The sequence below is a fragment of the Medicago truncatula genome, chromosome 1 (assembly GCF_003473485.1).
Source record: "Medicago truncatula cultivar Jemalong A17 chromosome 1, MtrunA17r5.0-ANR, whole genome shotgun sequence".
Classification (NCBI taxonomy): domain Eukaryota; kingdom Viridiplantae; phylum Streptophyta; class Magnoliopsida; order Fabales; family Fabaceae; genus Medicago; species Medicago truncatula.
In genome coordinates this window covers 359,408-372,762 of record NC_053042.1, presented here as the reverse complement: position 1 = coordinate 372,762, position 13,355 = coordinate 359,408, and the positions used below count along the sequence as shown (strand labels likewise).

Sequence of the window (13,355 nt, the reverse complement as noted above, 5' to 3'; positions counted from 1 at the left end):
TTTTTTGAGCATTTTGATTGGGATTATTTAATTTGAGGGAGAAAATTGCTATTTCAAAAGGACATATACACTTACATCTCGCCACCCTAACAAAACCACTTAAGAAAAGGAGCATTTTGATTGGGATTATTTAATTTGAGGGAGAAATTTGCTATTTTGTAATTTAGGATCCCAAATTGTCCGACGCTCACAATTTTGAGACTCAATCTGATAGTTTACTTATTCTTAAAGAATCTCAAATTAGATAAGAGACAACATGAACAAGTGTTTATAAGCGGGGACAATCATCGTCTCACAAACCAGTTTTGTAAGGCTATGATAGGATCAACAATAAATTCTAAGATTAATATGTATATCATTTATATGTAGGGTGTAAATATATTTTATATTGATTGGGAAATCACAGCTATGATTTGACAATGTCTTGATAGTTAAGCTACCCTTGTATATATACACGATTATGCAATGAAATATACGAGGCAAATACCATCTTACATGGTATTAAAGCCTCGTGAAACACTGATCATAATAACGTACTACACTTAGGGAAAGACATAAAACATTGGTTTGGTAATATTAAATGGCGACTAGTGTATGAATTTTGGTAAGAGAGATATTGAGTGCAATTATAAAAGTGTTAGTAAGGGTAATATAGGATCATAGTGTAAGTTTTTAACAAAATCAACAAAACTAATTATATTTTCTAATATGTGTGAAAATGACACAAAGTGACATATGATAAAATAGGGAGAGAGAAGTAGATAGCAAATAAGATTTCAACCATTTCAATTTAGAAAAAATTATCTTATTAAATGCAACCATTACATGGATATTTAATACTATTCCATAAACCGGATATTAGGAAAATAACTAAACGCACTCAACTAAATAGATCCATACTCTATTGCTCTTAGAGAGAAAAAATTAATGTGTAGATTTTTTTTTGTTAAGCTTAGAGCCTCTTCGGTTAATGAGCTACTACTCCATGCCTCTCCTTCGGATGCTCTTTTGCCTCTTCTACAATACCTAATTCTTTCAATACTTAACATCAGATTTAAAATGTCCAAATATGTGATGCAATGCTCAAATCTTCTATCCATGAACCAAGTGGCGTGCATTTAAATCATTTTCATCTTATATTTTGTTGATCTGAAGAAACACAGGTTTCTAAAAGACAATCTAAACTCACTTCATACCTAAACCAAAACCTATTTTACTGTCTGGCAAAAAGCTGATATTACAAAAAAAACGGCCCACCATTTTGTTGATTTATCACTATTTCGAATAAATAATGTTGATGTTTAAAAAAATATACAAAGCAAAAACAAAAATCCGACCTACCGAATTCGAACCAGTGACCTAAGGATGTCTGTTAAACAACTACAGTCCTCCGCTCTACCAACTGAGCTAAGGTCGGATGATGATACGAACCTGGTATAATAAATATATTAACATAATTCAATGCGTTTGTTTTTACTCAATTTCAGCGTGTTTGATTTTATTTTTTTTATTTAATATGAATTCTACTGTTAATCTATTGTGTAATTTGTATTTTGTTAATTTTTGTGGCATCCAACTCATCTAAAGTGAAGAACTAAATTTCTAGTGTAAAATTAGTACTATTAACCACTAAAAAAATATTATTAGTTGATATTATGGCTAACAATTTTTTATTTTATTTGACATTGAAAATGTAAAATAAATAAGAAATATGAATTGTATTAAAATTAAAATTGACTGTAGCATGTATGTACTTTTGAAATTGAACTTGACCAGCTTTTGTTTTGAAATTCAAGCGTGACTAAATATGAAATAAACCATCAATTTATTCTCTAACTATCACTTTCACTTCAATTTAGTCCCTAAACTATTACAAAATTCGTCAATTTAGTCTCTAGAGTATTTGAAAATCCATCAATTTGACACCAAAATCTCAATATCATGGACTAAATTGATGAATTTTATATAGTTTAGAGAATATTTTTTATATTTTTATAGTTTAGTGACTAAATTGATGAGAAGTTTATAGTTCAAGATTAAAATGATGGTTATTCAATAGCTCAACCAAATAATATTTAGGTCTCTTCAATATTACATAGATTAAGACTACTAAAAATGATTTTTTATTATTATTGTAAACAACAATTATTTATCATAAAATTATATATTTAATATAAAGTGTAGATAAACTTTATATTTTTGACCTTTTTTACACTTTGAATTCTCTTCTTTGTTCTTCCGGTCACTCTTTCATCTCTCGTTCAAAGATATGTTTGTTTGTCTCTTTCTCTCTTAATTTTTTCCTTGCATGTTCTCCCTCTTGGGCCTCCACAATATGTGTCTATCTCTCTTTAAATTTTAAAGAGAATATCAAGGTAGAGAAAACGTAAGGAAAAAAGATTGAAAGGCAGACGGACAAAGATCTTGAATGAGGGGGAGGATGAGAGAGTGATTGGAAGGAGAGGATGCAAAGTGGAGTATTTTTTATGCTTCCGTTGTTCATCAGTTTTATATTGCCAAGATTTTACGGGAACCCGAAGTTTCTTGATCTTATTTGTTTCAGAGCTTTGTTTCCATGGATTGCCGTGTTAGTAATAATTATATTCATCGCACTAAGAACTTTAAAAAGAGAGAGATCATGTGGTGTAAAAAAAAAAAAAAAAAAAAAAAAGGATAGCAGCCATATATGGATTAATCTCTAAACAAAAACTCTGCTTCTAACTTTATATGTTCTCCAATTATGCAGACAGCTGATCTTTTTTTCCTTCTGTTCGTAATGTGTGTATGTTACAACAAAAATTCAGATGAAAGTGGAAAGTGAAAAGTAAAAGAAATTGTTATCTTTGTCTATGGAAATAACCAAAAAATTAATGAAAGAATATATTTGAATACCAATATGCTCAGCACAGATAGCATTGAGACATGTGCGTTGCCGGAGCACCTTATAACCTATACCTCTCAAATTTCAGAAAAATTGGATGCTGTATATCTATAGACTGTAGTTATGATATGCACGTCCACTATTAGTCATTTGGATCCATTTCCTCATCTTGATCCCAGACTTGAGTCTGATCAGTTTTACCACCATCTTTTTCAGACTCAGATTCATCAACAAAATCATTACTCTCATAATCTGGGAGCCCATCGTCTTCAGATTTTACCCCTTCTTTCCCCATCGAACCTGACAGACTAGCATGCTGCATCCATTTGGGGCAAAGGTCTTCGCCTCCATATAGAAATTGGCCATCCTCACCTCTAACACGGTTAGCAACGCTGGCAGAAGCTACTCTACAAGAGCATTCTGGAAGTGGATGTGAAAGGAACATTGCTGGTTTTGACAATCGAGATTGCCTTATGAGGCCTTCCTCGGTCATACTTTTGTTAAGATGTTCTTGCACTAAAATTGTCCAATTGTGTTTTGGATGGTACAAATTCTCACGGTTCATGTTGAAAAGTTCCGCAACAACTTTCCTGTAAGAAACATGAGGAAATAGGGTCACTAAAATGTAGAATTAAGGGAAATTTCAACTAACCAAAACCACAATCAACTACATGGTTTTCAAAGAATTAGAATGCTGAGAAGTTCAAAGCGCGGAAACAGAAGTTCATCATACTCATCACCTTCAGATGCATACATACATGCAATTCTCAAGGCATCAAGACAATCAATAAAAAATTACCGCATTAGAAAAAACATAGGTGGAAAGGAAGGAAGGCATACTATGCACACAATTTATTGACAGAACAACAAATATGCATAAAATTTATCCAGAAAGTGCCAAAGACAGGCCCTAGGCTTGTCTGTGGTCTGCTGCAAGAGAATTGTCTTGTCTAGCATTTGTTTAAATACTGACATGTATGGATGTCTGGAATAGGACCGAAGAAAGTTGTAATAGTGTTCCTTAGATAAATATTCAATCAAGAGTCAAGACAAAACATGCCATCTCTGAGCATTGTTGGTTACTGAAGTGGAGTAAAAGGAAATAGCGTGGCTCGTTGCTCTATATATTTACCCTTTCCCCCACATAGTTCCAGCCCAAAAAGAAAGAGATCACAAAATAATGTCATCTTTCACCCGCTCATTGAACTCAGTAACTTGGCAACTCTAGTTCCCCAATAAAATAAGAAAATTTGATGATTTATATGAAACCTTTTTATATCTTAACGAATATCAATAAATTGAGATAAACACCAAAGAGCATTTACCTGTCCGGTCGGTATGTTCTAGAAGAAGCAGTCTCGTGCAGCCGATGTCCCATGACAAGGCTTGAAAAATCTGGCCATCCACTTCCATCATTGTTATATCCAGGAAAGAAGGCATCTGCTTCCAAAGAAACAATGTAATCTAGTGCGTCCCAAAGTAATCTATGCGCTTTCATCCTCATATCCATAGGTGAAGGATCAGGTTCTGTAGGGGTCTCAGTGATCCAACCATACCAGCCTTCCTTTTCATGTTGGTAAATTGGTCTATTTGGAGGTGGCGGTAGAGGCCGAGGCCGAGGACCGGCCCTCTTCCATTCTTCTTTAAGTTCTTCCTCGCTTTTTGAAGGAGGTGTCCGAAAAATATTTTGAGGAAGAGGTGGTTCAGGTTCAACCAAGTCAGACAATTCTTTCTCACTGCACAAGGAAGTGCGATCCAGTGTATTGATAAACATGGACCGCAAAGGAATTAAAACACGTTGACCACCGAATGTTTCAGAGCCAGCCAGGTAAATTATTGTTTTGGAAGGATAACCCATTACTCGAAGGAGAATGCCAACCTGTAAAAGTTTAAACAAAATAACAAATCTAATCTCCGAACGGTAAAAAAAATTAATTCCAAAAGGCAATTAATATCTATCCACAAAAATGGAAGCAATGCTCCCAGAAGGCCACATTACTTCAATTTTAATTGTAAAATTTGTTGCACTCAGGCTAGATCTTGCATGCACAATTGAGAGCCATTAGCATTTTAGAGTTGCTCGACAGGTATTTTGGGTGCAAAATGAATTTGTGCAAGATGAATTTATTATTTTCAGTTTTAAATTTCTTGATTTGTTTTTTAAACAAAATTAGAGTGCAAAAGCAACACATGGCAGAAATGACATCTCAACTAAGTTGGCACCCCAAAACCACCACATATCTTGATTTCAATACCTCTTTCCAAATTTTACTCATGCAGTTTTTAAGTGTTGAGTGGGGCGGGGTATAGTGCAATGATCGGAGTTATGGCTGCATGACGAGGAGGTCACAAGTTTGAGCCATGGAATCAGCCTCTTCGTTGGGAAAAACCCAAGTACCACATCGGATAGATAGGAATCCTGATAAAAGTTTATAAAGAGGAGGCCCTCATAGATTTGTACGGATGAGTTAGGCCCCAATCATGTGATTCAAGGTGACCTTGGGTTTAATGTAGTAAACACTAATTACTGTCATTACATCATGGTAGATTTGTACGGATGAGTTAGGCCCCAATCATGTGATTCAAGGTCACCTTGGGTTTTAATGTAGTAAACACTAATTACTGTCATTACATCATGGTTGATTTAGCATTACTACTACCCCTGAAACCTTCAAATGCATCCCGTCTTCCCCCCCAAATTACTTCAATTCTATCATTATCATTAATAAATTTGTTCATCAAATCTTTTAGTCCAATCATGTTATATTATAACATGATTACTGTCATTACACTAATTACTGTCATTACATCATGGTTGATTTAGCATTACTACTACCCCTGAAACCTTCAAATGCATCCCGTCTTCCCCCCAAATTACTTCAATTCTATCATTATCATTAATAAATTTGTTCATCAAATCTTTTAGTCCAATCATGTTATATTACTTGTAGCCTAGCAACAAAGAAAATTGATAAGGAATCATGATAACCCAACTTTTATCACATGTTTTGGTGCAAACAGCATAAAAATGAAAACCAGCAAAACAAATGTAAAAGTTCTTCGAACGACTCGAATAAATTTATGTGTTTTTATAGAATGATTTGTAACTTCCCCTAAGAGTAGTAAACATTAAAAGCAAGAGAATAACTCTGTTTCACAGTACATATACTTGAGTGAAAACATACAGTTTCTAAATATGTTCAGCAGGGATCTTAGTCTACTTCTAAGAAAAGTATGTGTAATCATAAAATAAAATGAACTTCCCTCTCCTGCAACTATTGGCGCCTACTACAAGCAAATTGAATATCCTATTCTTTCGGAACTGTCTTAAGGATATTCACCTTTTACAGTTGTTGCAAAATAAATCATACCCAAGCCAACAAATTCTTGGGAGTCGGGGGGACTATTTTGATTATAAGTTCAGAAAATATTATATAGAGATGGTAAGACTTGACATCTAAACTTGGCATCCATCCAGGATCAGTGTCAAATGGAGTCAGGGATTACATTTGTCATTGTCTCCAAGTACAAAAGGTTACTTTTAAGATTTTTTTTTTAGAAATATGAATCCACAAAATTGTACCAGGAAATAGGACAAATAGGTTACTTTTTTTATTAGAAGTACAAAAGGTTATAACTGAAAATAGGACAAAAACCACGAAAATCTACCAGGAAACCCTACTGGAAAATTTATCATACCTCTTCAGGCATGAGGGGACATAGACCTTTATCTCTTCGCAAGTGTGAATCCACATTCAAATCCTCATTAAGAATTTTATCCTTTATCATTTGAGCCCTTCGATGTTGTATGAGTTCAGTGTGTACATCCTAACAAAACAAAACCTCAACAAAATAAGCAAAGAGAAAAAAAGAAACGCAAGGCAAGCGTAAGGATAAACAGTGTCTGCCAACTGAAATATTACAAGTTTCTAATGTAACCACTAAACTAAAAAAAATCAGAAGTAGTCTACCACAGAAAGATTTATATACTGTAAAAGTAGAACAATATTTCAATTAGTAATGGTAAGGAAGAGAAACACAACAAACCTGAAAAAGTTCTGCACAACCATTGTATGCCAAGGTTTCTCTCAGTAGGCCAGGATGGTATGCTAAAAAGGGTTGCCCCAACGATCTCAACCTAAAAAGACAGCATAAATTTCTTATACATCCAGTCATCAACTCCAGAAGACCACCGACCACCATAGAGAAAATCCATATAAAACTCTACTGGAAACCTAAAATGTTAGGAGCTCACAATAGAATTAGAAAACGAAAGGAATTATTTTATTTCTTGGTTTTCCACTAACTACTGAGCCATGACTGTATTTACTCTATAAATAAATCTAAATGATTCATCTATACCCTTGTATCTTCCTATTTATTATGTAACTAATTCCGTCTGACTAACTAGGTAACTACTCTGTCCTAATATAAGCCCCATAGCTAACAAACTACATTTTCATTTTGTTATATTGGATAACAGAAACTAAATTATAATTTTTAAAGACCCCCCCCCCCCAAAAAAATAAATAATAATAAACACTTTCAAATAACAAGGAAGTAATATGTAATAGTAATGCACGTTGACATCAATTAGTTTACATTAAAGGCATTCATACTTGTTAACCATACGATGGCCAAGCATTTGAATTTCTGGACGAAATTGAAGGGCCTGGAAAGAAACTCTGCATCTCAGCCTCTGAATCTCTGCCATGGTAGGTGGAAGTACGGACTGCAGAAACAAAATGTGTAAGAAAGGAAATTCTAGGGCCTGATTAGTTTCAGAAAATATTTTTCTGTTTTCACATTTAATTACAAATCTGTCAGAGTTTTTCACTTGTTTCCTGTTTTCAAAGATTTGAACAGAAAAACAATGAAAACAAAAAAGAAGCAATTCACTTGCTACAAAAGAAAAAGAACATAAGCAAGCATTTGAACATGGGAAGGTTTAGGTGATGGAATCACAACCAATGTTTAATATTTTAAATTATCAAAATGTCGGAAATAAAAAGATATTGTAATTCCTCAAATAGGATTACTTTCAAGGGAACCAATGAGAAACCAAAAAGAAAAAATTGACACAAAATCGACAAGCAAAGTATAAAATATATGATGCAGGAATCTAAGAAACTTTTAGCATAAAACACTTGATCGAGTGTAAGTCCACCGCATACCATGTGCATTTGTTATCATATTCAGACATTGATTTTTTTGCATAAGAATGAAGCTAAGCAGATCAAGCATATACATGGAAGTCTGAAGTCATTAATGAAATATTTTTGATATAGAGATGAAATATTTTACTCCCTCCGTCCCTTTTTATAAGACTACTTTACAAAAATTGTCCGTAAATATAAGACTATCGTCAAATTTCTAGACGCATTTATTACTCTTTTTCCAAATACACCCCTCATTAATATTATCAATATACCTTGAAATATGAAAGTTAACATTAAATATCTCTATAGATAGAGAGTAATTTGGAAACAGTAGCATGCATTTGTGACAATTTTATTACTCAAACAACTTTTCTTAATACTCTTGATTTTTGTAAAATACTCTTATAAAAAGGGACGGAGGGAGTACTATCTTTCTTCCAATAAAATCTTGTATCCACACAAAACAGAAGCATTAGTTGACAATTTCAGGATACTGAAATACCTGCAGTGCTCCACCATTGGCAATAATTAATCCAATAACCTTAGATTTCTTTAACTTCGGTAAAATTTCTTGAATGTAGAAGTTTGGAGAAGATGAACTTTTGGGCCTAAATGTAGGAAATTCATTTCTTTTTCTCCTTTCCATCAAACTTCCAGGCAGGGTCTTTGCAATAATTACATCTTTTTTTAGATATGCTATGAACTGCTCCTCATCATAAAGATAGGAAAAACTCTTGAACATTGGGCTGAATAAAAATTTAAAAACATGAATAAATTATATAAAAGCACAGTGGCATGCTAATAAGTAATAACCACATAAAACTTGCAGCACATACCTTACTCCTTTTGAGCGAAGACTCTCTTGAAATTCTGGAATGACAAGAGTAGCATTTAAAAGCCTAGATATAGCGACCAAATCAGGGATCTATAAAAAAAAAAAAAATAAATAAATAAATAAAAAAACTGTTGTTAAATTGCAAAAGAAATAGGAATGACTTCAAAATAAAATAAATAAAAAAGGACTTATGCACATCTGATGGATCATACCGATGATCTTATGTTTGCAAATCCACCAAAAACTTTTGCATAGATGAAACCATTATTCTTTTCCTTTGGACCTGGGAAGGAAAGAAACGCAAACTTGAAATGGAAAATGTAGAGGACGGATGAAAATGGCACAATGAGGAAATATACATAATATTTAATACGGTTTACTCATTGTAAAAAATTGTCAAACATCATGATCACCAAATAATAGTAGCTCAGTTATGTACATTCTTAGTCAAACTAGAGAAAAGGCAACAGTTACAGCCAACTTAAAGACATGACACTCATCAACAAAAAAAAATCAAAATTAGATAATCGAAATTTCATTTAAAAATCATTTTATATATGAAAGTAATTTCAATGGAGGAAAAAAACTTCCATTTGTCTAATTTTCATAAAGAGTATCTCTTGTTTATCAATTACATTCAAATAAGAGCAAATACTATGAATTGTACTTTAAATTGTCATGAATGCAGCATCTATAGTTTAGCAATTTTTATACGATATCCATCATTCCTCTCAATTTGTAATTCAATACACAAATTAACAGCTTCTGTTAATCATCTCCATGATACCTTTTTTTCACAACAATCTAGAACCTGGTTACTAGGTAAGATATTGGTAATGCTGAATAAATATATGACTTCATTTAAAATGAAATTTATAAATTCAAAAGAAAAAAAAAGGCTAATCACCAAGATGTAAGATAGGAACACTTCGACAAACTTTTACTTTTAATGCCATACCGACAAAATTACAAGCCTAAATAGCACACTTCTGGTCGTCGCATGTCTCCCTAATAGAAAGCTAAGAAATTTAAGTCAAAATATATTACCAGTATAATTGCTTCTAGCGTCAAAACTAGGCTGCAGTGATTCCAAAGACTTTATGGAACCCCATAGCTTCTTATTCTTTACACCCTGTAGCATTGAAGCAAATAAACTCAATATATTAGGGGGTGTTTCGATAGAGGGTTTTGGAGGGAAAGGAAGGGGGCTTTTATTTTGAACATATATTCTGTAATTTAATAAATTTAAAATGAAAGGAAAACTGACATATTGGCATAAAACTTATGTTCTAAGCCCTTATTCACTTTTATAAACTTTTATATAACTCTTAATTCAAAAGTGAAAAATTACACACTCTTTTACTTTCCTTTCCGCCCAGCCAAAGATGTGCTTAAGTAAAAGGCAAAACATTTGACCATATACAAGCAACATATACATGTATAGAATAAGAACCAACCTGCCTTACCACCACAGAAGAAAAATCATCATGAAGACTGGCAATTGCTCTATATGGCACTAAGTTAACAGTCCACAACTTTGCGAAAGACAGATGAATAATGATAGACACCACAGATAAAGAGATTACAGAAAGAACAACCCATTTGATCTTAGTTACAAATGCCATATTGGCTCTGTGACTCTACATCACCAATGCCGAACGGCCGATTTTGAACTTAGCTGCAACATCTATAAGAAAAGTATATACAAGAAAACAGGTTCGTCAAAAGAAGCACGCACCACAGTGATACAAGTTAAAAAAATAACTATAGCATACAAAAAGAATGCACCACATCTGTAAACCTCCACCGAATTACCAGATTCCCCACGTCACATACTATATTTAGTAACATAATTACATGCTTAAATAACAGCATTTCAAGGTTGTCAGAATCTCTGTTGTTAATAGCGGCCGCTCCCGGCGCGGAGCGGCCAAAAACAGCCTACCGCGTCAGAGCGCACCCGATTCGCGCGTTAGGGAAAAGCGGGTCAATAGCGGGTTTCGCGGCCGCCTTTACCTGGAGCGGGAGCGGGTCAAATCGCCTGCTTTTCCGGGTCGGAGCTCAAAACGACTGTGTTTTGGTTTTTAGAGGTTGTTTTCCGGTTAGATCCGAAGAAGAGAGAGACGAGGGGAGGATGAAGGAGAAAGAAGAGGAAAGAGAAATAGAAAGACATGTTTTTTTATTTTAATGATTTAAAAAATTCACGTATCAGTCACGTGAATGCAGTGGCGGAGCCAGACCTAAAATTTTGGGGTGGCAGCTTTAAAAATAAACTAAAATATATAAATCATATAATATACAATACGACCCATTTCGGTGTCGTTCATAAAAAATTTCAACAAAATAATACTAAAAACCGATCATCATATTCAAAGTGATGCTTTACGCATCCCGACTTTTCATCTTAACTTTTCTTGTTGAAACAGTTTCAAAATCAACTAACAATACATGGTTTCAATGTTACATCAATTCTAATAACATTCAAATTTCATAACAATAGCCGGTTTCAATTTCATTGAAATAACATAAATGATTTCAAAATGAACCAATTTCACTTGATTTTCATAAACAGAAGACGATGATAGCTGAATTCAAAAGTTGAGCCAGGTTTGATAGATCTTTATGATGGAAAATGCCATGAATGTTGCTACTTTTCATGACAAGTTGCTAGAACATGCTAGTCATATACAGAAAAACCAAACACTATGAAAAATAGAGGAAGATTAGCTCATCTAGGCATGCTAGAAGTTGAAGATATGCTTACATTTTTTTGAATCAAATAAGCTTACATTTTCCATCTTTTCCACCTCTACTATTTAGGATTATTGATTACGTCCTCCTCTCAAAGTCATTGCCATACATGATTAAAATTGGCAAAGGAAGTAAGTTAACTTTTCTTAATTACCTATAGTAACTCTAAAACAATTATTTAAAACCGAGGCTTTCAATTGGAATTCGTCTCTCACACTCAATACAATTATTTAAACACAAGTAACAGTTCAGTAGCAATCAGAGTTCATGTTCTAAACCATAATAATAAGCAGAACATTCATGTCAGTAGCAATCGAAAACTAAAAAAATTCAATTTCACATTACTAAAGAACATCTAATCATCAAATCAGAATCAGAATTGAAGGAAATTACATTCAATTTCACATTACCTTACAAGTTACAACAATTAGGGCTTGTGGAGAGAGATGGATGGAGATAGCTCTCTAAACTAAAGAATCAATACAGAAGATTGAGGGGGGTGCGGCGGTGATGGATGGAGAAGGAGAAGAGTGGTCGCGGCTCGCCGGCAGTGGTGTGGTGGTGGATGTTGTTCGGTGGTTTTGCTTTGGCTGGGAGAAGAAAAAAGAGGAACGCGCATCAGATGAAAGAGAAAGGGGAAGAAGAAATGAAATTGAATTGGTAATATTCATATTAGTTAAGGGCATTATAGTAATTTCCAGTGTATTAATTTTTTTTATTTTTTTTTTAGAGAGGGGTGGCGGTGGCTCCCCCTTGCCACCCCCAGATCCGCCACCGGCCCCCGGGACACTGGTTAGCAGCACCCTAATAATAATAGTAATGAAGTAAACTAGTCTCAAGTGGTTAATGATCAACTTCGCTTATGACCAAATTTCCAACAAAAAAAAGTTATGGTCAAATTAATTAGAAGCACATAAGTTTAATCCTTGACTAGAATATTCTTCAGTCAAACTTTCAAAAAAAAATACTTCCTCCATTTTAAAATACATGTTGTAGTCAACCACTTTATATATGTCAATACAGAACTTTGATCGTTGACATCTTTAATGATATGTAATAAAAAGTTATAAAAATTAATTATTTTAAAAATATTTATCGAAACAAATCGAACTACAATTTACATGCTAATATTTGTATTTATATATAAGTTAAACAAATCATTATCAAAATAAATTATATGAATAATGTATATCTTAAAAATGGGATATGTATTCTAAAATTGGGAGTATTAACGTCCTTAGTTTATGTTAGCTTTATCTTTCAACTTTGAAGTGAAGTTTGTTAGACGTCAATCAAACATAGCTACTAATACGATTGCTAAGGCCGCATATTCTTGGCCTAGTCGCTATGTTTTTGAGATTTGTTCTCCTTATATTGAGATTATTTTATTTAATGATATCAATTAATTTTCTTTAGTTAAAAAAAAAACTATCATGTTAATTCCTAACATCTCAATTTAGACTTTATATACTTTAGCGACTACGGCTCTGTTTGGTAAAAATAGCGGATAGCTGATAAGTTAGCTGATAGCTTTTAGCTGATAAGCTAACTGAAGTGTTTGGTAAAAATAACGGTTCAACTAGCTGATAAATGTAAAATGACATAAAGGGTATTCTTAATTCATAAAAAAAATTATATCATTAATTTAAGTATTTGTAATTTTGTAAACTAATTTTTCTTTAAAAAAATACTTTAAATTTATTAATTTAATATATCCTATGTATTATAA

General features: G+C 33.2%; 1 protein-coding gene and 1 non-coding gene across 5 annotated transcripts; both read right to left on the bottom strand.

The window, feature by feature from the left end:
• Positions 1–1,331: 1,331 nt before the first annotated feature.
• TRNAY-GUA (transfer RNA tyrosine (anticodon GUA)) lies at positions 1,332–1,417 on the bottom strand. The gene is given in 2 exon segments: positions 1,332–1,367; positions 1,381–1,417. It is a non-coding gene; the product is annotated as a tRNA-Tyr (tRNA).
• Positions 1,418–2,691: 1,274 nt separating this feature from the next.
• On the bottom strand, positions 2,692–12,290 carry LOC11430546 (protein EMBRYO SAC DEVELOPMENT ARREST 30). 4 transcript variants are annotated; one of them, XM_039831653.1, is made up of 11 exons: positions 12,037–12,290; positions 10,342–10,562; positions 9,923–10,007; positions 9,088–9,158; positions 8,877–8,965; positions 8,543–8,786; positions 7,501–7,613; positions 6,929–7,019; positions 6,581–6,709; positions 4,207–4,760; positions 2,692–3,471 (listed from the first exon to the last, which is right to left on the bottom strand). In XM_039831653.1, the coding sequence occupies exons 2-11, from the start codon at positions 10,498–10,500 to the stop codon at positions 3,024–3,026; spliced, it is 1,983 nt and encodes a 660-aa protein (XP_039687587.1). In that variant the 5' UTR covers positions 10,501–10,562; positions 12,037–12,290; the 3' UTR covers positions 2,692–3,023. The 4 variants fall into 4 exon arrangements, with proteins under 4 accessions (XP_039687587.1, XP_039687582.1, XP_039687583.1 ...); XM_039831648.1 differs by having other exon boundaries at positions 10,333–10,562; positions 12,037–12,289; XM_039831649.1 differs by having other exon boundaries at positions 10,333–10,564; positions 12,052–12,289.
• Positions 12,291–13,355: the final 1,065 nt, after the last annotated feature.